At 35.4% G+C, this 24191-nt stretch overlaps 6 protein-coding genes across 6 annotated transcripts; 4 read left to right on the forward strand and 2 right to left on the reverse strand.

Annotated features, from left to right (window-relative positions):
• The first annotated feature begins 869 nt into the window (after window positions 1-869).
• LOC141672859 (amino acid transporter AVT1J-like) lies at window positions 870-3591 on the forward strand. Its single transcript, XM_074479550.1, has 3 exons — window positions 870-1270; window positions 1353-1960; window positions 2046-3591. The coding sequence occupies exons 1-2, from the start codon at window positions 1153-1155 to the stop codon at window positions 1925-1927; spliced, it is 693 nt and encodes a 230-aa protein (XP_074335651.1). The 5' UTR covers window positions 870-1152; the 3' UTR covers window positions 1928-1960; window positions 2046-3591.
• LOC141674959 (amino acid transporter AVT1I-like) lies at window positions 1934-2588 on the forward strand. Its single transcript, XM_074481660.1, has 2 exons — window positions 1934-1960; window positions 2046-2588. The coding sequence occupies exons 1-2, from the start codon at window positions 1934-1936 to the stop codon at window positions 2586-2588; spliced, it is 570 nt and encodes a 189-aa protein (XP_074337761.1).
• A 1159-nt stretch (window positions 3592-4750) lies between the features above and the next one.
• LOC141671288 (amino acid permease 3-like) lies at window positions 4751-7071 on the forward strand. The gene is made up of 5 exons (XM_074477481.1): window positions 4751-4966; window positions 5134-5367; window positions 5632-5725; window positions 5822-6036; window positions 6153-7071. Exons 1-5 carry the CDS (start codon window positions 4864-4866, stop codon window positions 6935-6937), a joined length of 1431 nt encoding a protein of 476 aa, XP_074333582.1. The 5' UTR covers window positions 4751-4863; the 3' UTR covers window positions 6938-7071.
• A 1384-nt stretch (window positions 7072-8455) lies between these two features.
• LOC141674960 (uncharacterized protein At4g06598-like) lies at window positions 8456-9742 on the forward strand (the record flags this gene model as incomplete). Its single annotated transcript, XM_074481661.1, has 4 exons — window positions 8456-8961; window positions 9088-9163; window positions 9266-9392; window positions 9480-9742. Coding segments are annotated over 4 exons (972 nt in total), but the record flags the coding sequence as incomplete, so codon positions are not given.
• Window positions 9743-10100: 358 nt separating this feature from the next.
• On the reverse strand, window positions 10101-18847 carry LOC141671204 (O-fucosyltransferase 9). The gene is made up of 10 exons (XM_074477366.1): window positions 18197-18847; window positions 16890-16962; window positions 16560-16636; window positions 14799-14887; window positions 13331-13528; window positions 12396-12600; window positions 12141-12308; window positions 11231-11398; window positions 10944-11134; window positions 10101-10680 (listed from the first exon to the last, which is right to left on the reverse strand). Exons 1-10 carry the CDS (start codon window positions 18584-18586, stop codon window positions 10512-10514), a joined length of 1728 nt encoding a protein of 575 aa, XP_074333467.1. The 5' UTR covers window positions 18587-18847; the 3' UTR covers window positions 10101-10511.
• A 2323-nt stretch (window positions 18848-21170) lies between these two features.
• Window positions 21171-21707, reverse strand: LOC141674961 (secreted RxLR effector protein 161-like). The gene has a single exon (XM_074481662.1). It carries the CDS (start codon window positions 21705-21707, stop codon window positions 21171-21173), a length of 537 nt encoding a protein of 178 aa, XP_074337763.1.
• Window positions 21708-24191: the final 2484 nt, after the last annotated feature.

Consider the following 24191-nt stretch of genomic DNA (forward strand, 5'->3'; position numbering starts at 1 on the left):
TGAGCTCTGATACCATATGCAGGAACCGATTACTCTAATTGCTCTTTTCAGGATCTTATATTATTCTAACAATAGACATCGGTACGTACCTGTCCTTTTGAGACGACCATCATCGTCGAAAAACTTGGAGACGCCTTCAGCTGCAGGTGGTACGGAGATCTCCAAGCTAGCAGAATTATTCGAAACAAACGACATCATTGTAATTGATGTTTAGGGTTGAGCAGAGGGAGTATAAATAGTAGCTGTACAAAGTTTTACTTGCAACCAAAGTTTTACTGGTTTGAACATTTTTTTAGGCGGTTGTTTTTGTAGCTTCCTAGCAATCACATAGCTTAAGTTTGAGTTTTTATTGTTACTACGTAGATTCTGTGTGTAACGTAAGGCTCAAGGTTGCTAAATATATTTCTTGTAAGAATTATTTTTTCTGCAGTTATTAACTTGATATTAAATCAACCAACTTAGATTAGAGTTAGAATTCATTTTCCTGTTCTATATAATATCGTAGGGAGACAAATTTTTTCATTAACCGATCTTTACAGCTAACTAAAGAGAGAAACTGAAAAAACACATGCTCTCCCTCGATGCAAATACTCGTGTGGATACCGTTAACGCGTAAATTGTTTGTTGCGGACATGTGGTGATTGATTAAAGTACTATTAAAACTTCTTTTAAGGTAAATATTCTTACTAATATTTATATTCCGTATGGATCGTGTGAAGGGTTTCGATTTGTTTAATTTTATATTGTTCGAGCTTTGTATTTATTCGCCTCAAACAGAACTACTGCTTAAATCAAGCAGACGATGAATAAGTCAAGAAGAGTCATATAACAAGACAATGAAGTTTCAAGAAAACATAAAGAGTGTTTTAGAGAAAATTTTGTGTTTAAGGCTTAAAATCATCCTATCAACAGAAATTACAGAAGAATATTTTGAAAATGTATCAAGGTTAAAGGTCAATCTTGTATAATGTAAATTATTCAGAACTCTTTGTGTTGTGGCCTATTTTGACTGATCTTTCTCAAAAATTTAATAATACTGAGAAACTGGCATAATCTATATTTCCCTACTCTGCAGGAGTTGTACTCAACCAATGCATCAACTCTTTGTTGGTACCAACATCATAGTTCTGTTCAACACTTGAAGCAAGAAAGATGGAGGCTTCGAGTATTGACACAGTGAAGAGCCAAACCGATATTTCACCTTCTGAGGAAAAATGGCAAGGCACTAGCTTTCTCAGGACTTGTTTCAATGGTCTAAATGCTCTTTCAGGTAACTTTCAATGTCTTTATTTGGCCTCGTAAAATTTTCAATTTTTAAATCATATGCCATAATGTAGTTTTTGTTTCATCAGGTGTTGGAATGTTATCCATCCCCTATGCACTTTCTCAAGGAGGGTGGCTTTCTTTGATCATCCTGTTTGTGGTAGCAATTCTGTGTTTTTATACAGGATTACTTTTGCGTCGATGTATGGATTCAAATCCCATTATTAAAACTTATCCTGATATTGGTTCAGTGGCCTTTGGAAGCAAAGGAAGAGCTATGATTTCAACTTTTATGTATATTGAGCTCTATTTGGTTGCGGTAGAGTTTCTGATTCTAGAAGGTGATAATTTACATAAGCTATTTCCAGACGTAAATTTCCACATTGCTGGAATAAGTATTCCAGGGAAACAAGGCTTTGTTTTGCTGACAGCTTTAGTGGTATTGCCTACAACCTGGCTAAGGAGCTTGGGATTGCTGGCCTATATTTCTGCTGGTGGTGTTTTGGCTTCTATCATTCTGGTTTGTTCCGTTTTCTGGGTTGGTGCATTTGATGGCATTGGATTTGACGAAACAGGAAGCCTTTGGAATTGGAATGGATTGGCTACTGCTATTAGCATGTATACCTTTTGTTATTGTGGCCATGCAGTGTTTCCCACCCTCTGAAATTCTATGAAAAATAGAACTCAATTTCCAAAGGTAATGAACTTTTTCTTTCTTTCCAATGTGATTAAAGATTCTTTCGTTTTTTAATCTTATTTTGTTCATGCTACTAAAACTGCAGGTGCTACTGGTCTGTTTTGTTCTGAGCACCATTAGTTATGGTTCAATGGCGATTCTAGGCTACTTGATGTATGGTGGAAACCTGATTTCTCAAGTGACTCTAAATCTTCCCACAAAGAACATAAGTTCAAAAGTTGCAATATATACAACACTCATCAACCCCATCACCAAGTATGCCATTGTTGTGTCTCCAATTAACGCAGCTATTGAGGACACATTTCCTCTTCTAAGAAGCCGGTCACTGACCCTCAAAATCCGGTTAATCAGCCTCTTCATCAGGACAGTTGTAGTGATCAGTACGGTTCTCGTGGCACTAGCAGTACCGTTTTTTGGTTATGTCATGGCATTTACTGGTGCATTTTTAGGCACAACCGTTTCAATGTTATTACCATCAATTTTCTACCTGAAGATCAATAAAGATGCTAGGAAATTTGGGCCTGAGTTAGTGATCATCATCTTGATATTATTGGCGGGCTCTTCAGTAGCTGCAGTAGGTACTTACACTTCTTTGCATGATATTGTTAATCATGCACATTCAAATTGAATAAATATTAGTCTGTTTCCTAAGATCTAGGAAATTAGTGCTTTCTGGAGCTTCTATGATTTATAGACGACTGTTATGTCGATGTTCTATCTTTGAGCACCCCGGTATATAATCTGTGAAGGCTTCAAGAAATCACTGGTAGTAATAACAAACGAATTAGAGAGATGGTCACAGGGACATGAAGTGGCCAGGATCTTTTTTCTGACATAAATCAAAACTACTGCTACCCAACAGGAGAAAAGCCTTATTATATCGATGGATGGATCTCTCTGTTGAGTAACCAGTTCATCTAAAACCTTAATGTGTTAGACGAAACCCCCAATGGGATCATATAGTTAACAAACTGCACACGAATGCCCCCTATATGATGGGATCAAACCAGATGGGAAATTACATAGCATTGATAGTACTGTGATGGAAGTTATAAGAGCAGATATCGGATACTATCCTAGGGTGAAATGCAATTCTGATAAATCTGGCTGCAGCTTCATATTTGCGTTGACACTACAGCAACACGGTCGGTTATAAAACTTAAAACCCATTACAGCCGATCGGTCGGGCAGCCTTTTCCCGTAACATTGTTAAATGGTGCCACAGCAAAGTCACGTCACCAGAAAATCGGCCCGTATCATTGTTAAATGGTGCCACAGCAAAGTCACGTCACCAGAAAATTGGCCATACATGATTAGAAAAGATGTGATCACAAGTATAAAAACGTTGTGTATTGATGAACAATAAATGACCCATTATGGTAATAACATGGTCCGAATATTAATACGACCGTGTATGGTCGAAAATAGGTTGGTTAGAAATATAAAACGGTGCGTTTTGATTTAAGAGACCAACCAATGGTTGGTTGAAAAAGATTGGTGGGTTATATTAAAACGCAACGTTTTTGCATTTGTGGTCACATGTATTTGAGTTTGGTCAGATATCCATGGACATGAATGAAGCATTGTTAAAAATGGCTCATTTTATGCTGAACATGATCATTTTTAGTTGATTTTCTGACATTAATATGGTGATAGAATACCTTTGTCAAATCTGCTATCAATCCAAACACAATTGTAAAATTCTAAACAAAAGACCTAATAAAACTATTATCTCAATCCTACATATGCAAAAGCATTAAATATATATAACTTTAACATTCATAACTTTAACATTCATTACAATGCACCCTAACAATTTGATCAGATTTAAACAAATGTAAAGTCTAAACATACCAAAGTATTAACATGTACTCCCTCCGTCCCCTTAATTCTTTATATTGGGGACGAGACTCGGCACACATTTTAATATTCTTATTAAATATATTTGTATAATTTTTTTTTAAATTTTTTTCCTTCCAAATGAAAATTCTAATGTTCAAACTTTTATAAAAAAAGAAAATTTTAAAAATAAATTACGGAAATATATTTTATAGTTGTCTCAAAATACATGTAAGCATGTGAAAAAAACTGTAAATAAATGAAGAGGACAGAGGTTGTATTATTTAGCAACTTCCTCAATTATCTGACTCAGACATACATTTGATAATCAGAACAACACGCACCACCAATACCAAAATTACTTAAAATATAAACCTAACATGATAAATCAAGCAACTAATTATAAAACCTAACTAGAAACCAAATGTACAACTAACATCAAAACACTTAAACTATACATACTGATGAAATTACATGGGTATGTATGTATATAAAACAACTGCCTACAACCGCTGTTATAAAAATCGGCCGATTTTTTAAAAATCGCCGATAAATCGCTCAAAAATTGGTCAAAAATATTTGTCCGATTTGACCGATTTTCGATAAATCGTCGATTAATCATCCGATTTTTTAAAAATCGTCCGATAAATCGTAAATCGGTACCTCAACCGAATAGTTCTGATTTCCGAAATCTGTAACACTGCCTACAACCCAGTTAAAGCTAATAAGTGCTAATATATACTCCCTCCGTCCCAATTTAGTTGTCCAGTTTGACTTTTGCACGTAATTTAAGTTGCACAGAGATATGCGAGTCAAAGTGGACAAGTAATCTGGGACGCGGGGAGCAATATTTAGCAACCTTGAGCCTTACGTTACACAAAGAATCCATGGAGTAACAATAAAACCTCAAACTTAAGCTGTATGATTGCTAGGAAGTTACAAAAACAACCGCCTAAAAAATTATTCAAACCAGTAAAACATTGGTACCAAGTAAAAAACTTTGTACAGCTCCTATTTATACTCCCTCTGCTCAACCCTAAACATCAATTACTTTCTTGGTAAAGATGTCGTTTGTTTCGAATCATTCTGCTAGCTTGGAGATCTCCATACCACCAGCTGAAGGCGTCTCCAAGTTTTTCGACGATGATGGTCGTCTCAAAAGGACAGGTACGTACTGATGTCTATGAAAAAATATCTTTAACATCAGTTGCAAGACCATAGATGAGGTGTTTTTTCTAGTAGTGTACATACGTTGCAATGATTTAATAAACTGTAATGTTAACAATAATATCGCGATTTCTTGATTGTAATATTGTTGTTGTGTGTGCGTTTAGGCACGGTTTGGACAGCAAGTGCGCACATCATTACAACAGTAATTGGTTCCGGAGTTCTGTGTTTGGCTTGGGCTACTGCACAGCTCGGATGGATTGCTGGTCCTATTGTTCTGCTCTTGTTCTCCTTTGTTACTTACTTTACTTCTTGTCTGTTGGCCTCGTGTTATCGTTCCGGTGATCCTGTTACTGGCAAGCGAAACTACACCTACATGGATGCTGTTGAAGCCTATCTTGGTATGTATCTTTTTTCTTTTTTGCCTTAAATATCAAAGTGATCACTCAACTGAAAGGCATATATCAGTTTAATCATCAAACTTTGATATTTATTATGATTTTAGTGACTCATATGATATCCTGTTAAGTTTGATTATTAAACTGATATACGGTCTTGAGTTGAGTGATCACTTTGATATTTAACTTTCTAATTTGTGATCAGGGCTTAATTCTTGTTTTTTAACATCTTTTTTTAGCCTAATTAACACTTCTTGATTATTCCAGGTGGTTTCAAGGTTAAAGTTTGTGGGGCTATTCAGTACATGAATCTTTTTGGGGCCGCTATTGGCTACACTATTGCAGCATCTATAAGCATGACGTGAGTAAATTTCGATAACTAAACAGAGTCTTTTTAATACCAACAGTTATGTCTTTCATGCACTAATGAGTTTATGTTTTGGTTAATGAATAACAGGGCGATAGTAAGGTCAAATTGTTTCCATGCTAGTCATGCCAAGAATCCTTGCCACATCTCCAGCACTCCTTATATGCTTGCGTTCGGTGTCATGCAAATTCTCTTCTCGCAAATCCCAGATTTTGATCAGATCTCTTGGTTGTCGATTGTTGCTGCTGTTATGTCCTTCACTTACTCATCCATAGGTCTTGGACTCGGGATTTCCAAAGTTGCAGGTATAGATGAAACTTGTTGAACTAGTAATTTCATTGTGCTTTAAAGCTTGATTTTCGAGAATTATAATGATGCATGAGTAATATAATTCTAACCATTCATCTTTGTAAAATACCAGAAACTGGACAAATCAGGGGAAGTCTTACAGGGATTAGCATTGGTAGTGTGACTCAAACTCAGAAGATATGGAAGAGCTTCCAAGCACTTGGAGCAATTGCGTTTGCCTACTCGTTTTCTCTGATACTTATCGAGATTCAGGATACACTCAGATCTCCACCTTCAGAGTCCAAAACCATGAAGAAAGCTTCACAACTAAGTCTTGCAGTGACAACTATTTTCTACATGCTCTGTGGCTGTTTCGGCTATGCAGCCTTTGGAGACTCAGCTCCCGGAAACCTCCTCACAGGATTCGGATTTTACAACCCCTATTGGCTTCTCGACATTGCCAACATAGCCATAGTAGTCCACCTTGTCGGTGCATACCAAGTCTACTGCCAACCCTTATTTGCATTTGTCGAAAAACATACTACAAGAACATTCCCCGAGAGTGACTTCATCAACAAACACTACAACATTCCATTGCCTGGGAAATTCAGACCTTACAAGCTAAATCTTTTCCGCCTGGTATGGAGGACAACATTCGTGATCATCACCACAATCATATCAATGCTAATGCCATTCTTTAACGACGTAGTTGGGATTCTTGGAGCGTTCGGGTTCTGGCCACTAACAGTTTACTTCCCAGTGGAGATGTACTTAGTACAGAAGAAGATACCAAAGTGGAGCTGCAGATGGATTTGTCTACAGATGTTGAGTGGTGTATGCCTGATCATTTCGATAGCAGCAGCAGCTGGTTCGTTTGCTGGAGTTGTTTCTGATCTCAAGATTTATAGGCCATTCTAAAGCACTTGCTAGTCTTTTCTTTAGGTTGATTATAATTTGTTCAGTGTAAGCTTGCTCTTCATCTTAGTCAGAGCCAGCACTTGTAAATATTGTAACATGGTAACTTTCTGTTTATTTTAGTGAAATATTTAAAATTTCGAGAAATTACCAAAAATACTAAGTTTTTTTGTGATTTTACTATATTCTGAAAAAAATGGAATCAACCAAAATTAAGCAGATATATATATATATAACTAGTTGAATACAGTTTTTTTGGTTGCATGATATTGCAGAAACTCGCTGAAGGTTGCATCCAGTTAAAAAAAATCGTATTTTTGCAAAAAAAATTGAAAAATAGTATATTTGCAAATAAAAAAGTACTTTTGCAATTTTTTTAAAATGACACTATTTTTACAAAAATATTTTTAGAATTAAATATTTTTCGAAAAAGCACTTAAATTTTTAAGCTCGATCCGCAACTGAGTACTATCACTTCTAATTAGTTTCCTTTTTTGTCACAAATTTTGCAATTGAACAAATACATGACACCTAAAAATTGAATTCGAAAAGTACGGTGAGCCCCTAGTGAATACCCCTCCATTATTCCAGGCAGAGAGCGAGCTTTGCATGAACCAAAAATACTTTGAAGAAATAGAAATTAAGCATTTAAAAACATTAATATCATAACATATAAATACCCACATATATTTTACATTTCAATCTTTTGATTCACCGCCGATGACCGTGAGCTGGGATTTCTTCCCTTCCAGACGGTTTCGCTGCCGGTGGTCAGACATTTCACTGGTAAGTACATGCATGCCAATTTTTTATTTACGGCAGGGACGAATCTAGTAAGGGCGTTTTTCGTTAAATTTTTTGAAAATATACGTGTTCGCTCCTATGCATGTGTAATTTTTTGTTTATCCTCCAAGTATCGTCGATTCTGTTGAATAGTACAGTTCGATTTGGGGTTTTCATCTTGCACCTTACGGTTTCAGGAGAGCCCGTAGCTTTTAAGTTCGTGTTCTTGAAATCTAAAAACCTAAATAATGATATGTGCACATTCAATTGATTAATCTTAAAGACAAAACATTAAAGGTTTAGTTGTTAGTTCTTGGTCACTCAATCTAGAGCTGTGAGATCAAATTGATGAGAACCGTTAGATATAATTTTAAAAACTATTATTCAAGTGATACAATATCGAATCCTACAAACAACATATTATTAAAATTATAATTTATAATATACAATGATGAAAACGACCGTGCATCGCACGGGTTGTATACTAGTAATTTATTATGCATCAGACAGTGAATGTTAATGTTGTAATTGAACAGATGTTGTTTATGACTTGTTCTAATATCATCTGTCTTCTGCACTGTTTATTAATCTTGCAGTATGGAAGGTTCAAATGTAGTGTCAAATTACTCAAGTAATTTTTCATATACAAACAGTAGACAGATGTTGCATCCCCCTATAAGCCCCTTGCTATGCATTTCTCCTGCACCATCAGATGCCAAATATAACGTTGATCGACAAAATGGCCATCAACGATGTTCCTCCGAGAGTGTGACCATAGAGGAGCAACCCTCTTGGCTCGATGACCTACTCAACGAGCCCGAGATGCAGCAAGTGCAGCCAAAAGTGCATAGGCGTTCAGCTAGTGACTCTTCTGCATTGTACTATGATGCATCAACTGAGACATTTGATACAATGGCGCAACAAACTGCTGTTTATAATCCATGGATGAGCCCTCACAATGTGGTTTATCAGGGAGAGCCAATGCTTGCTTCTTTTAACGGTAATGCATTTGTTAACAGGGGACAATCTAGTAGATTCAGTACAGGAGCACTCTTGAATCATGGCATATCGTCTGTTAGAGATGGAACTACGGTCCATGTTCCGGGATCCATCAGTGGTCTGCTGTCTGATCAGGAAACGTTTGCAGCCACGGATACAAATGGACAGAATGAATCTGGTGAAAGTAGTGATCAGTCGCAAGCTAAGCCTTCTGCATCAAAAGCAGAGGCAAAACGTGCTAAACAGTAGGCATTTGGTTCATATATACAATAGAAGGCTTTCTTTCTTCTGTTTTTAGAATGTAAATTCTCAATCTTTCTTCTTCAATCCTGTGATCACAGTGTAACTGGTAAATTTTTATGGTAATGCAGGCAATCAGCTCACCGATCACGGGTTCGAAAACTTCAATACATTGCTGAACTTGAAAGGCATGTCCATCTTTTTCAGGTAAATGGATGAAAGTTGAGTGATTAAGCCTTCACTAATTACTTAAGTTATAGCATTTTAGTTAAAACACTAATCGAAAAAATCGATATGTTTCTCACGCAGACTGAAACTTTAAAACTAGCAGGAGAATTCGAGTTTCTTGATCAACAGAATCTTATATTAGGCATGGAGAACAGAGCCCTGAGGCAACGTTTAGAAAGTCTATCTCAGGAGCAGCTAGTTAGAAACTGTAAATGTCTCTGACTTCTCTTTCCTTCAAGACAAACTGGATTTTGAAAACAATTATTAAGATCAAATAATGATATATTTGTAACAGTGGAGCACGATATGTTAGAGCGAGAGCTTGTCAGACTTCAGATGCTGTACCAAGTACAGAGGCAGCAACTCCAACAGCAGCAGCAGCAGCACTATCCAAAACACCGACGATCCCAGAGTCGAGATTCTGGAAACAAAGCATTGAAGAACAAGGAAACTGCAGGTTCCAGCCATCGCTCTTTTGGAGATCTTGAATCCCACCTCGCCAGCATGTCTATAACACCGAAGGAAGCCAGTTCTTGGCCACGGTTCAATGAACCGTAAATTTCTGTTTCTTCACTTTTTCATTGTAGTACCATTACCACAATCACTGATGCTATGGGAGAAAACCCAACCTCAGACCCTGCAACAACTTTAGTGACCTTCACACAGACAAAATAGAAGAGACATTAAATATATTTTTGCTTAACCTGTAGGCATTTTTTTTCTGAAGAGATGAAAATCTATCCCTGCCTTTCCTACGGGGAGTAAACGTAGAGGGTTATATATTTTTACCCTATTTCAGAATACCATAGTCATTGGCCTTGCTCTTAGCATAGAGTGCAATCATACTACATAATCCGATTGTTTGTTGATGATACAAAGGTGTAATATTACAAGTCTGTGCCCAGAGCTACAAACATGTATAAACACTAGTGAACTTCTCTTTGCTTCAAATTTGCTTTTTTGCAATACAATGATTTACAAAGTAAAATAATTCTACATACCCTCTTAACAAAATCAAATAAAGTACACAACTACGAGGAGCCTTTGTACTTCTCCAACAATTCGCAGGATCCTATATCCGAGTCGTGTAAAGATCAGGGCCTAGCCCCTTCTCACGAATGCCCCAAAAAATATTAATACAAAAGAATAATTTACCTTTGTTTGTATGTACAGCATCATATACAACATGTTATGCCTGTGACGCTGCAGACTAGACACTAGTTAGGCATTTCTTAAAAATTGAAAACCTAAATTTCTCTCCCCTACAATGAACAGTGGAAAAATACATTCAATGCTCAATTGAATGATAAAGGTTATAATCTGTGTTCTAAGTATGTTGAGTTATGTTACTGTTTTCATTCTTTAAATCTGCTTGTTTACACATGCAATCAGGCATGGGATAAGTGTAGAGGGAGCCACTGGCCTTTCTTGTTTCACACCCTTTTATATCATTGTGATGAAGCATGTCTCTTAGTGGGTGCTTCAAGTTCTCCCACCTGCAACATAAATAGATTAATATGTGGTAATTTACTAACTGCAATGCTGATTATGAGCTGTTGTCCGACATGCTTGTGATATATCATAATGAAGGCAAGTAATTTTAAATAATTACTGCTAGTGATCTGCTGATGTATTATGCATAAAAGACAAGGCAATTTGGAGAAGAGATGACTCAACATTCAGAAGTTCAATTTTTTAATATAAGTAGAGTTTAGCAAAACCCAAAACAGACTTAAAAGATGGATATAGTGCATGTTACCTGATTCTCGGGTTATCAAATAGTAGAGCTAATTTCCTCTTATCGGGTTTTACTGTCTTGGCATGACCTTCATTCAAGTAGCGTCTATGACCAATTAAGAAATGAGGGAAATTTCCACCCTGTGTGGTGATAAAGACTTCACTGTAAAGGCACACTGTATAATCGAGTGCAGCCAACCTAGATGAATGCCCCTGCAACATAGCACACAGTCAGAGAAAGAACATATTTTTTTCTTCAGTTACTATATATGAGCAAAAAAGGGGCAAAAAATGGACAAGGAGTAATACCTCAAACGGAGCAAGCTCCTCTGCTGAAGCTATGGTATCCTTTGTTTCTAAACGTGGAAACATTTGTTTAAGTGGTGCCATATACTTATCAGCCTTGTATATTTTCCCCGCTGCAATGTACACTGACGTGTTATTGTCAAAGCCCATTCCCCTAAGCATCATTCCCACCTACAGATGGAGATCATATAATTTAGGAAAAATTTAATAAGGATATTGTTTCAGTGAAACAGATAGAGCTTTTTGAAAATCTATGATCATTTTATTATATGCACAACACAAACACAAGGCCACATTTTGTCTGCTTCTTACTGATTCTCAAAGTAAAAGTGATAACTACTGGAGCAATACTCAACAATAGTACAAGCTTAAGCCAATCAATCATCACAACTCTAAAGTGGTGTACATGCACTGCATGGTCTCGATCCTCAAACAAAGATAAAATGACTTGCCGGACTACCTAAAAACAGTTGCTGAGTACTTATCATCTTGGAATTGTCAAATTCAATAGAATTATTACATTCTTTATCTTATCCACTTTTGTGAACGACTACAATGATAACTTTTTATCTTTGTAAAACACACACATATAATCTTTAATGATTGCACAGATTTTATTGCCTGTGAAATTAACATAAAGAACTAACCACTTTATCATCAAAACAAAAGCTAGAAAAATAGAGGGAAAACATAGCTGAATTAATGTAAGTATGCTTGTCCAGCTGTATGTTGATTTAATCTGGTTGAGTATGGACTTGAATAAAAACACCTAAATTAGTTGACCTATTGGCTTTCTTGCCTATTTCCCACTCAAAAATTCAACAACTTGAACAACGTAGTTTTCATTGTGAAACAAGATCTAAGAAGTAAAAACTGACAAGAACCCATCAATCATACTTTAGGCAAAGCATACCTCCAGAGGAGTTAGAGGACATTTCCCGTCCATACGAATTGCACCTGGTTTGATGATTCGACCTCTCTTCCGAAATTTTCCTCTCCAACTCCTTTCCCGTGCAATATCCATTTCATGTTGCTCTTCCTCGCCACCATCATATATACAACATGAAAATGCCACCATGTCCTGCATAAAGAATAAAAGCCTCAGAAAACATGTTATGTAGCACAGTTTCAGATCTTCATCCTTATAAATGATACTATTAAACAGCACCTCTTCAAACCGGAGATGCACTGAGATGTATTTCCCTCCACTGTTAGTACTGTTCTTAACCATTCTATCCACCATTTTTGCCGCAAGTGTGCGTATTGTCTCTGAAAATCTCAGTGCTTCGAAGTTGGCTAAACATCGAAGTGCTTGGACGTTTGAAGGAACAGCATGAGCCAACCTGTTGGAAAATGGTGCAATGCGAACAGCCCTGCATCATAAAATAGGGTCCTTATTAGTTGTCACGTGACAGGTGTTGCAACCATGATAAAGCAAACAACAATTATCTTGTAAGAAACACCAGCCACAAGAAATACACACATAAAATGCAGAGAATATAGAATGATCTAAAACAGCACAAGTACAGGGGAAGTACTGTACTCCTGTAGCTTATCCATAAAACTCAAACTCCAAGGCAATGAGAAGACCATCAACACATTAATCACTAATCAGTGAAGCATATGGTTCTTAAGACCTAAAAACAGATCACGGTACAATCCCCGGAATGAGGAAAAAAATCGCGGGCCAGTTTTGAATACAAGCTTGTACTAATCTCTAAGAACCCTAGCAAGTCAGGTAACTTGATTGATAATACTAAAAGAGTCTATGATCCCTCAAGTACATCAGCTTTTTCGAATTCTAACTATTGGTTGCTACATTGATGACAATAATCCACGAGTTTTCAATCCTCGTGTTCATTTGCATTACCTGAAAGTTATATCCATAAGTGCTAGTGGCTAAATCGCAGGCCTTTACTTTTACATATTGCGAGGTTTTTAAGAGCACAATTTAAAACTCAGACACTATTATTCTACATCTAATTTGATTTCTCAACATTCAATACTTTGCGAAATTTATCACAACTCAATTGGGTGTAAACATATCCATGTAGCCGTAGCAGAATAGGTAACAAAAGCTCCCAGTAACTAGGAGTCACATACCCCAATTCGAGTAGTTTCGGGAGGACCTTCTGAAGATAGTATGTTGAACTGGACCAGCCTTTGACTCGCAAATTTATTATGTTACTGATGTTATTGTCAAAACGTTGCAGTATATCCTCTGGGAGCGCTCTAACCACGTTCACATGATTCCGAAGAGCATACATAAAGAATTTTTCATCGAATATGTCCGCGAATTTGCTGGAGAAGTACAAGACAATATAATAATTAGGCCTTGAATGCATCACAGCCAGCAAACAAGAGGAGATACTAAATAATTACTCCCTCCGTCCCGGTGGATTGTTTACATTGGGGGACGGGGGATCGGCATGCATTTTAAGGCTCCCGTAAAACATGGTTCCCTGAATAATTTTAAATATTTTTTTCTTTTAAATAAAAATATAATGTTTAAACTTTTATACAGAAAAAGAAAATTCTAAAAAAAAAATTATAGAACTATATTTTATAGTAGCCTTAAAGTGCGTGCTAAGCATGAGGCAAAAGTATGTAAAGAATCCAATGGGACGGAGGGAGTACTATTTTTTAGATCCAAGCGATTCTGGAAGATGCTAAACTTGCAAGAATAGAGTAATCAAGTGAAATGTGCTTTACTTCGCAGTCTATTATAATTAAAGAGGACCAGAGACAAGATTCTGTATAATTGTCATTGTGGGCTAGCTTAAAATTTAAATGACCAGATGTAGTCCATTAAAAGTTAGAATCTTGGTTCATTAAAAGTTAAACATCAACTTCTATATGAAATAAAAAGATGTAGTCCAGTTATCCAGCTTATAGCTGTAATACCAATAATTTAGATATAATTATATGCAACACTAAATTTTCCGATTTACCGGAAAAACTCTGATATTTTAAACATGACTGGTATAATTGGAGGTAATATTTTAAAAACAACTAAGATATATGACGAACAAAATAGTTATAATGTGTTCTTAGTGCATGTTGAATTAGACAGAACACACAAAAGTATTTTATAACTAAATTACGTAAAGGAGAGTGTATATCTTACTTCCCAAGATTTTAAAATCATTTATTGACATGTTGAGGACACTCAAGAAAGTCCAAGTGGTTTTCTTAGTATTTGTTAGTAATTTAGACGACTGGCTCTCAACGCGACAAAGAAGTTTATAATTCAGCAATGATCTGGACGTGCAACTAACTGAAATTTTCTGTACAGTGACATTTTGTGCATCAGATAGGAGGCATTGCTTGTATACGCTAAAAATAAAATGTATTATTCTGGCTAATAAAATCTAGTAGCAGGTACTCAACATAAAGAGCTATTCAGTTGCAACCACAGTATCTTTCAACCAGACCTACCGAACTCTTAACAAAAAACTTGTTGGTTCATATTACAGGACAATAAGTGCAAAACATCCCTGAGGTTTTAAGCTTCAAATTATACCTTCAACCTTGGATACACGTACAGAAAAGTAGCTATAACAAAAGTTACCTGGAGTCACGCCACACACTATTTAAGTGAAAATATGGAATGACGAGAGTAGCATTTAGCAATCCTGCAACAGCAACTGCATCGCATATCTGCATACAATATGAAGGGAACTACTAATTACTTTTAGGAAATAGAATATTTTACATGTTTCCATTGACACCGTTCTGGCACAAAGCCTCGTAGTTGCAAAGGCAACAATGATTTTTATGACAAAAACCTTTTATAAGGGCTTTAATATCTTGTGCAACCAAGTTCAGGTTAATTAGAGCTAGACCGAACAAATGGCATCGCATGTTCTTCAGAATCAGGTTTCAGTTGACTATCGAACTCCTGTATAAGTTTTCATAGTATTGACAAAGTGATCTATCATCCTCACATTTTGTTTGAGAGGTCAATGTAACAAATGGAGGTGGATGGGCAAACCCAGCCTCTTCAATGTGTAAATACTACCTATATATCTAATCAACAGGTCAATGTGACAACTATACTTCAGTGGGAATATCAACTCTATGTACCGAGTACCGACACTGTCTTTTTTGCACAAGTCCAACTCTCAGGCTTCATATTTTTGACATTTACCTCCCTGACATCAATGCATCAATAATATGTGTTCCACACAATTATTTGAGGTACTTGCATAAACACTAAAATATTTAAAATGATGTCTATTATTTTACGCAATTTTATACTTAATCATATCATAATTTATCTTTTTATCAATAAAATTCTTGATCAGACCTAATTGGATTTTGTTAAAACATAGCACTGACTTTTATTTCTTTTCTATTGTTGCAGAAATGACCTTTTTACATTTAAACAAAGGTATTATGAGCATGTCTGGCGAAATTTTTGTCAGTACTAGGCTAGTAGGTGCAAAATAAATATTTCCATAACTTATACGTCTAATTGCAAAGCAAACCTAATAAAAATCAAATTACTATCAAGCTCTATATTCTATAGTTCACAGTGCCAACTCTTGTTTGTTTCAGTTTCCAAGCTCTGCATATATTTTGCGTTACAGCTTTGTTAAGTCCATTTTTATCTAATATTTCAGGAGAGACAAAACATTTTATGTCAAAGTATATTAATGCACCTTAAAATATGATATATAAGCCTGCAAGCCATTCTGTTTTCTTTTTTTTCCTGGGCCTGGAATTGAAGTGCACGATGCTAAACTTAAATATCTGAACTTATATGATTAACGCATGTGCAGGATAAAGAGGCTAGTTCTCACATGGTCTAAATAGTCCAATGTGTAGCCTTATTCATCCTTTCTATGAGGCACTGAGGTGACACAAAGTGTCGATGAGATTGTTATACTCAGATTTCCCAATCCTATTCAATTGACTTCTTAAATAAAGATTTGAGGAATCTAGGGAAAGATATCCAATAGACAGACACATCATGGTTACATTCGCACTAACAAATATATGTGCAGGTAACTACAGACTGCTTACAAGGCATAATATTTTGCAATGATTAAGTGCTTGGGAGTTGGGATCAATAAAACTATCACAATATTGAATATACAACACACTCCAAACTAGTTCCTCTTAAAAATTGTTGAATGAGAACAGCCTTGCAATTCTGAGGAATTATAGTTTAAAGAATCAAGAAGAAAGACTGAAAATTTAGCATAAACCTCTAAAAACAATTTCTAAAATAAAGCCCCTATTTCTAATCTCAAACCACAAATAAAAGTAAACACAGTACACAATCAATCTGAAGTTTTCAATGAACACTCTTTAGATCAGAACATACCGATAATCTTTGCTGGTTCAGACCACCATTTGCTTCAATTATAAGAAACCCATTTGACTTTGGCAGTTCTTCCAACTCTGGAACAAAAATAAGCAACTAAACTAAAAATCTCAAATCTGGTACCAAGAAAGTTTCTTAAAGATTAGTTTATTGACAAAAAAATACATGACATAATATATCTTTGAAAAAACTTTACTGAAAGCTCACAAACTGCAACTATAGATGACACAGGAGAATGCATTGGAACATTAAATATTTTCATGTGGACAACATATAATAAAGGGCATTCAAGTCCAACGGAAGTGATACATTAAGGCTTATAAGTCAAACCTGATTGAGAAGTAATCTGGTGAACACAAGGCTTCCAACCCTGACGTAATTTAGGATTCCAGACGTTGGATAACTGTAAGAACATTGCTAGTCAAATTACTATAACGTGAAAAGGGAACAAGAATATTTACATTCTGTTAGAAGTATAGCAATTGCCAGGATAGCTGCATAGACATATGAACTATATAATCCATGTATAAATTGCTATAAAGATGAGTTCTGCATTAAATCAACAGAATCTCAGCACTAAAGGTATCTAATATATGTGTATGCACTATGCAGAAAATTTATGATAAATATTATAGCGTATAAGTACAAATTACATGCCAGTGAATAATATGTATATGCACAAAAAACACCTATAGTTTCTTTTTAACTATTTGAAATGCTAAAATACATAGGACTGATAATATTAATATATACAACAATGTTAGTATATAATGGCAATTGATTAATCATCTTCATGCTTCATATGGAAGAAGCGATCGATTTGTCTCTACTTGTTTTCGTCAACCATACACTCACTACATGATTAAAAAAACTAAAGATCACTTACTATCCCTTTTTTAAAGCTAAAAGATAATGACTGCGCAAACAATTAATATGTGCAGAAAATTTATATGGTAAATGCACATAACGAAAAGTATCTTACATGTGTCCCTTTATAAGTTGTACATTATACATGTCGGAGCAAGAAATGTACAAATTAGACTAGCAGTCATGCACACAGTGGTTATCGATATATGATCTGTGTTTTTTCACAAAATTCTATATCACATCTCCCATGAATAAAAGTTGTTCGCATATACAGTACCAATGAAAGTTATAAAAAACAATAACATTACTGGCAAGATCTATATCAATCATGCCCCAATCCAAAATGCGCCAAAAAAAGAAAGAAAGAAACTAATCATATTGCAATATATGGACAAATAAACAGATAGACCCCCACAATATTAATCCAATAGCAAGCAAATTGACCAAGTAACCTAGAATGCTAAATATAACAAATGCACAATCATATTATAATCGCTCATTCTAGGAAATTAAACAAACAAATGCATTACAAAGCCTAAAACAGTAATTACAATACAACCAGCAACAAAATATCTACCAAAACGTTAGAAGTTCATTTAACTATACAACAAAAAACTAATCGTATTGCGGTATACAGACAAATAAGCTGATAGCAAGCAAACTGACTAATTAACCTACAATGCTAAATTGGAAATTAAACAAATACATACATAACCACAATTCTCAAAAACAGAAACCACAATTTAACTAACAAGTAACACGATAATTACCGAAACATAAGAAGTTCCATTACTACTCTCAGCTTCCATATACGGCCACAACTTCTTAAAAACCTGATTACTCCGATAAACGGAGCCCGGAAAACCACTCTTACCACTTCCACCACTAATCTTATTAATCACCACAACATCAAACCCTAATGTACCCATATACAACAACATTCCTGAAATATACAACAACGGAGCGAACAACAACACGCCTCGTCGTCTATACACGGCAGATATAACAACATATACAAATCTCTCCATATAATTCTGTAACTCATGCGAATCAACGATTCCTCCGCCGGAAGAAAAACCTGATTTCTTCCGGCGCAGTCGCGGCGATGAAGGCGGAGATTGTGAATTCGCTCCGCCGCCGAGGCGGCTGAAGCCGTGCATAATTCACGGCTTATATATATAATTATATATACACGCGTATATATAATTATATATATGTTAGATCTTTTAGTGAGCTTAACTTTAGCTTGAATTTGCAGCTAAAGTAAGTCAAAAGGAGTGGAGAAAGGAGGAGGATAAAAGTGAGGAGATAGATACAAGTTTTTGTATGTATAGGTGTGTGTATGTATAGGTGAAAGTGGGAGAGGTGGAGTTAATGGTAAGCGTCGGTGATGGACATGGTGCCAGGTAAGAGAGAAGCAAGCAAGTGGTCAACTACTTGTGTTGTACTTTTGTTTTTTTATTTGTCTAGAGTTGCTATTTTTGTTTTTTAAATTTTGGGATTTGATTAGTTTAATTATAGAATGATTTTGAAGTTTGGTGTGATTTTAAGGTTTTTGTAATTTCTAAGATTGTTCTGCTGCTTCACAGTGAAATAGCTCAAATATTTAATAATTTATCTTTTGTCGTTGGTTGTGGATTTTGGATTGATATTTCTGCGAACAAATACTTATTTATAAGATTGTATTTCATGTTTGTAAAAAAATTATTTTTGTTGGAAAAGACTATAAATTTGATTTATGTTTTATTTTTAATGAAAAAAATAGAACATATATAAAATTAAAATTTAATCGAGTCGAACTAATATAAAATAGGTTAAATTGCCGGTTTTCATGCATAGACAATTCAAGCAATATATCGATTAACCACTTATTTATAACCCGTTTGAATTATGGACCGTAATTACAATTTTACATATATTTTTATAACTAAATCAAAATCAAGTCTCACAATAAAGGAGATAACAAACAATCTCTCAACAAGATTACAAACAAAAATAAAATTATAAACGAAAAATTTAAACAAAACCCTTACATCTGTAAAACAAACTTATAATAAGACATAACCGAACTATCGGATTTAATAAGCTCCGGTTAAATCGAAGCTCCATAATTCTGATTATTTAGATCCGGAAAACAAGTCAAAATAAATTCAATCGGTAGAAATCATTCCTCGACGAGGAAGATTATCAAAGAAAAAAAACAAACAAAATAAGAAAACAATTTGGAGGCTATTTTTATAAACAGAACTACTAACTTTTCAAAAATCGTTTAAAAAATGATTTCATAATACTTAATTGACAGTATATTGTTGGTTATTCAATTTTATTAATGATAGGGGACCCATTGCGTATATATATGAGATTTACTAATAAAATGCACTACTCTAAAATTCGAAAGTACTTGAACAAATACTTGGGAAGTATTCGGACTCAGACCTATTTTCGATCCGATTTTGATATACTCGGTAATAAATCAGGTTTTTTGTTGACTCGGGTCAGGCACAACTCGAATTATTTGGAAAAAAAGTATAATGACCCAAAACAAACTCGTAACTGGGTACTAGTTTCTAACAACGAAATACAATTTTTAAGTATTTTTAGCAGTGTTACAGAAATCGAAAATCAGATAAGATCTATCACCGCACCTTACAAGGATTAATTGGCGAATCAGGGATTAATTGAAGGGATTAATCGGTAGAGAAATCAGATCAGTTATTATATATACAATGAAAAAACATGAAAAAAGGACAGAGAAATAAAAATCCATTCAATGGATTAACTTTCTTAATATTATTGATTAGTGATTATTACTTAATATTACAGCCTTGTACTGTTGTACATATATAGTAAACAAATTTGTTCAGCCACATTCACATTCAAAATACTTACGGTTGGAGTAATATTAACTTTGTTATAAACCTTGACTGAAAATATTAGTTATGTTTAATGTAGAGGAAGTATAGGAGAATAGAAGATGGAGAGAAAGTTTTTTTTCATTTCATTAGCTAAATGAGCTATTTATAGTAGTTGGTTTACAAGTCTTACTAAATAAGTTATTCAAATCTTCTTCATTAAGTATTACAAAACTTCCTCAATAAGCTTTACAAGTCTTCCTCGATAAGCTTTACAAGTTTTCCTCGGTAAGATTTGAGAGACTTTTTCGATACGCTTTGACAATCACTTTATTTTTGTTCAAATATTTTTACACATCCCCTTGATTGTCAAATGCGAGTTATGGTAAAGATTGACTGCCTCGTTAAAACCTTGCAAGGAAAAACGCAGTGGGATTAAAACTTTGACGAAGGAAAAAGAATACAGCCTCCCCCTGAATAAAATGTCTCACATTTTGATATTTTGATATAGCAAACTTTTTAACCTCCGCATACCCATATTATTTCTCAGCTTCTCAATTGTTGATGTAGGTAGTGACTTTGTAAGTATATCCGCCAGATTATCGCATGAGCGAACTTGTTGAACATCAATATCACCATTTTCTTGAAGTTCATGAGTGTAGAAGAATTTTGGCAATATGTGTTTTGTTCAATCCCTTTTAATATATCCTTCCTTAAGTTGTTTGATGCAGACCGAGTTATCCTCGAATAAAACTGTTGGACTATCTGAAATACTTGATAATCTACATGATTCTTGAATATGTTGAATGACCGACCTTAGCCAAATACATTCTCTGCTTGCTTCATGAATTGCTAGTAACTCTGCGTGGTTTGATGAAGTTGCAGCCATAGTCTATTTTGTAGACTTCCAAGAGATAGCAGTATCACAATATGTAAATAGGTAACCTGTTTGTGATCGCCCAAAATGAGGATCTGACATGTATCCAGCATCTGCATATCCAACTAGCCGTGATCTTGAATTGTTTGGGAAGAATAGTCCAAGATCGATTGTCCCTCGAAGATATCTGAATAGATGTTTTATTCCATCCCAATGCCTTTTAGTAGGGTCAGAACTAAATCTTGCCAACAGGTTCACTGCAAATGCAATATCAGGTCGTGTGTTGTTTGCAAGATACATGAGAGCGCCAATTGCACTGAGATATGGAACTTCAGGTCCAAGAGTTTTTTCATCTTGTTTTCTAGGACGGAAAGGATCCTTTTCAACCTCGAGTGATCGAACAACCATTGGTGTGGTTAGTGGATGAGATTTGTCCATGTAGAACCGATCAAGAATCTTGTCAGTGTAGTTTGATTGGTGAACAAATATTCCTGAAGATAAGTGCTCCACCTGTATACCTAAACAAAATCTTGTCCTTCCAAGATCTTTCATTTCAAACTCATTTTTCAAATAGTTAGCAGCATTAGTAATATCTTCAGTAGTACCGATAATATTCAAATCATCCACATATATAGCAATAATAACAAAACCAGTTGATGATCGTTTAATAAAAATGCAAGGACACACTTGATTATTAACATATCCATCATTCAATAAGTATTCACTAAGCCTGTTGTACCACATACGACCAGATTGTTTCAAACCATACAATGATCATTGTAATTTAACAGAATATAAATGTCGAGGCTTAGTGTCCTCAATATTTAATCCTTCTGGAATTTTCATATAAATATCACTATCAAGTGATCCATATAGGTATACTGTCACAACGTCCATCAAACGTGTTTCCAGTTTTTCCATACAAGCCATACCCATTAGAAAATGAAAAGTAACTCCATCCATCACAGGAGAGTATGTTTCCTGGTAATCAAAACCAGGTCTTTGAGAGAATCCCTGGGCTACTAGCCAGGCCTTATATCTCACAATTTCATTTCTCTCATTTCATTTTCGTATAAACACCCATATATTCCCGACAGGGACTACACCAGCTGGTGTTTGGACTGCAGGTCCAAATACATTTCTCTTGAGCAAGGATTGCAATTCTTCTTGAATCGCAATTTTCCATTTTGGCCAATCATCTCGGTGTCGACACTCTTACACACTTTGTGGTTCAGGATCAGAGTTCATAATAATATCAGATGCCACAGAAAAAGCATATATATCATCAATCTCAATACTCCCACGATCCAGTAATTTCGCGTTATGGACATAATTCATTGAGATCTCATAATTTTGAGGTACGTTTGCTTCTGTGGAAGCATTTGCCACTTCTAGGGCATGTGCCACTTCTGGGGCAACATTCTCTTCTGGAGGAAATCCCACGTCTGGGAGTTTTGTTACATCCATTTTAGGGGCTTGAACCTCTTCAGGAGGAAATACCACTTCTGGGGTATTTTCTGAAACTTTTGCCACTTCTGGGGCAATTCCAATCAATTTCCGTTTTCGTGGTACAATATCTTTTGCTCCAATAGGTCTACTACGCTTCTGGCATGGCTTTGAATCACCAATCAATTCTTCAGGAATTGATTTCTTAGTAGGGATTTCAACTTGTGCCAGCGCATTAACAGCATGTATATGTGACCTTATAATATGTCTAGAGTCACTAAAGGCATCCGACATTTGATTAGCAATATTTTGCATATGAATAATTCTTTGAACTTCAGATTCACATTGATTAGTACGTGAATCAATAGAATTTAATCCTGATACATTTCATGATATTTCAGAATTTAATTTATGCAAATCATTATCTCCCCCTAATTTAGGGAACATGGATTCATCAAAATGACAATCAGCATAGCGAGCAGTAAAAACATCACCAGTTAATGGTTCCAGATATCTTATAATAGATGGAGAATCAAAACCAACATATATACCAATTCTTCTTTGAGGTCCCATTTTATTTCTTTGTGGTGGTGATATAGGAACATACACAACACAACCGAATACTTTTAAATGAGATATATTAGATACTTGACCAAGAACTAATTCTTGAGGGGATTATTTGTGGTAAGCAGAAGGCCTTATTCTAATTATATTTGTAGCATGAAGTATTGAATGACCCCAAACAGATATAGGTAACTTTGCCCTTAGGAGTAAGGGACGGGCAATAAGTTGAAGTCTTTTAATTAAGGATTCTGCTAAACCATTTTGTGTATGTACGTGAGCCACCGGGTGTTCGACTGAGATTCCTACTGACATGCAATATTCATTAAAAGTTGCAGATGTAAATTCAGTAGCATTATCTAGTCGGATTGATTTAATGGGATGGTCAGGAAATTGAGCTCGGAGTTTAATTATTTGGGCAAGTAATTTGGCAAAGGCTGTATTTCGGGTTGTAAGTAGACATACATGAGACCATCGAATTGACACATCAATTAAAACCATAAAGTACCTAAATGGGCCAGAAGATGGATGAATAGGACCACAAATGTCAACTTGAATTCTTTCTAAGAATTTCGGGGACTCGGTTTGAAGCTTAACTGGGGATGGTCGGACAATCAGTTTTCCTAAGGAACATGCTGAACAATGAAGTTCATCTTGGGATATTATATTTTGAGTTTTAAGAGGATGTCCCACAGAATTTTCAACGATACAACGCATCATAGATACTCCTGGATGACCGAGTCTTTCGTGCCAAAGGGAAAGTAGTTTTGGGTCTATGCCTTTGGGGATGTTGACACTATGAGATTCAAGAACTCGTATACTCGTAACATATGATCTGAAGAAACCGAGTGGAATTTTTCTAGGACCCTTTTATTGTCAACGGTGTTTGAGGTGATGAGAAGGTATTCTTTTTCATTCTCATTAGTAGTTTCAATGTGAAACCCGTTAACACGGATATCTTTAAAACTCAGTAGGTTTCTAGTTGACTTGCTAGAGTATAGAGCCTCTTGTATGTGTATGTGTGTCTTA

This window comes from Apium graveolens, chromosome 7, assembly GCF_009905375.1.
Source record: "Apium graveolens cultivar Ventura chromosome 7, ASM990537v1, whole genome shotgun sequence".
NCBI lineage: Eukaryota > Viridiplantae > Streptophyta > Magnoliopsida > Apiales > Apiaceae > Apium > Apium graveolens.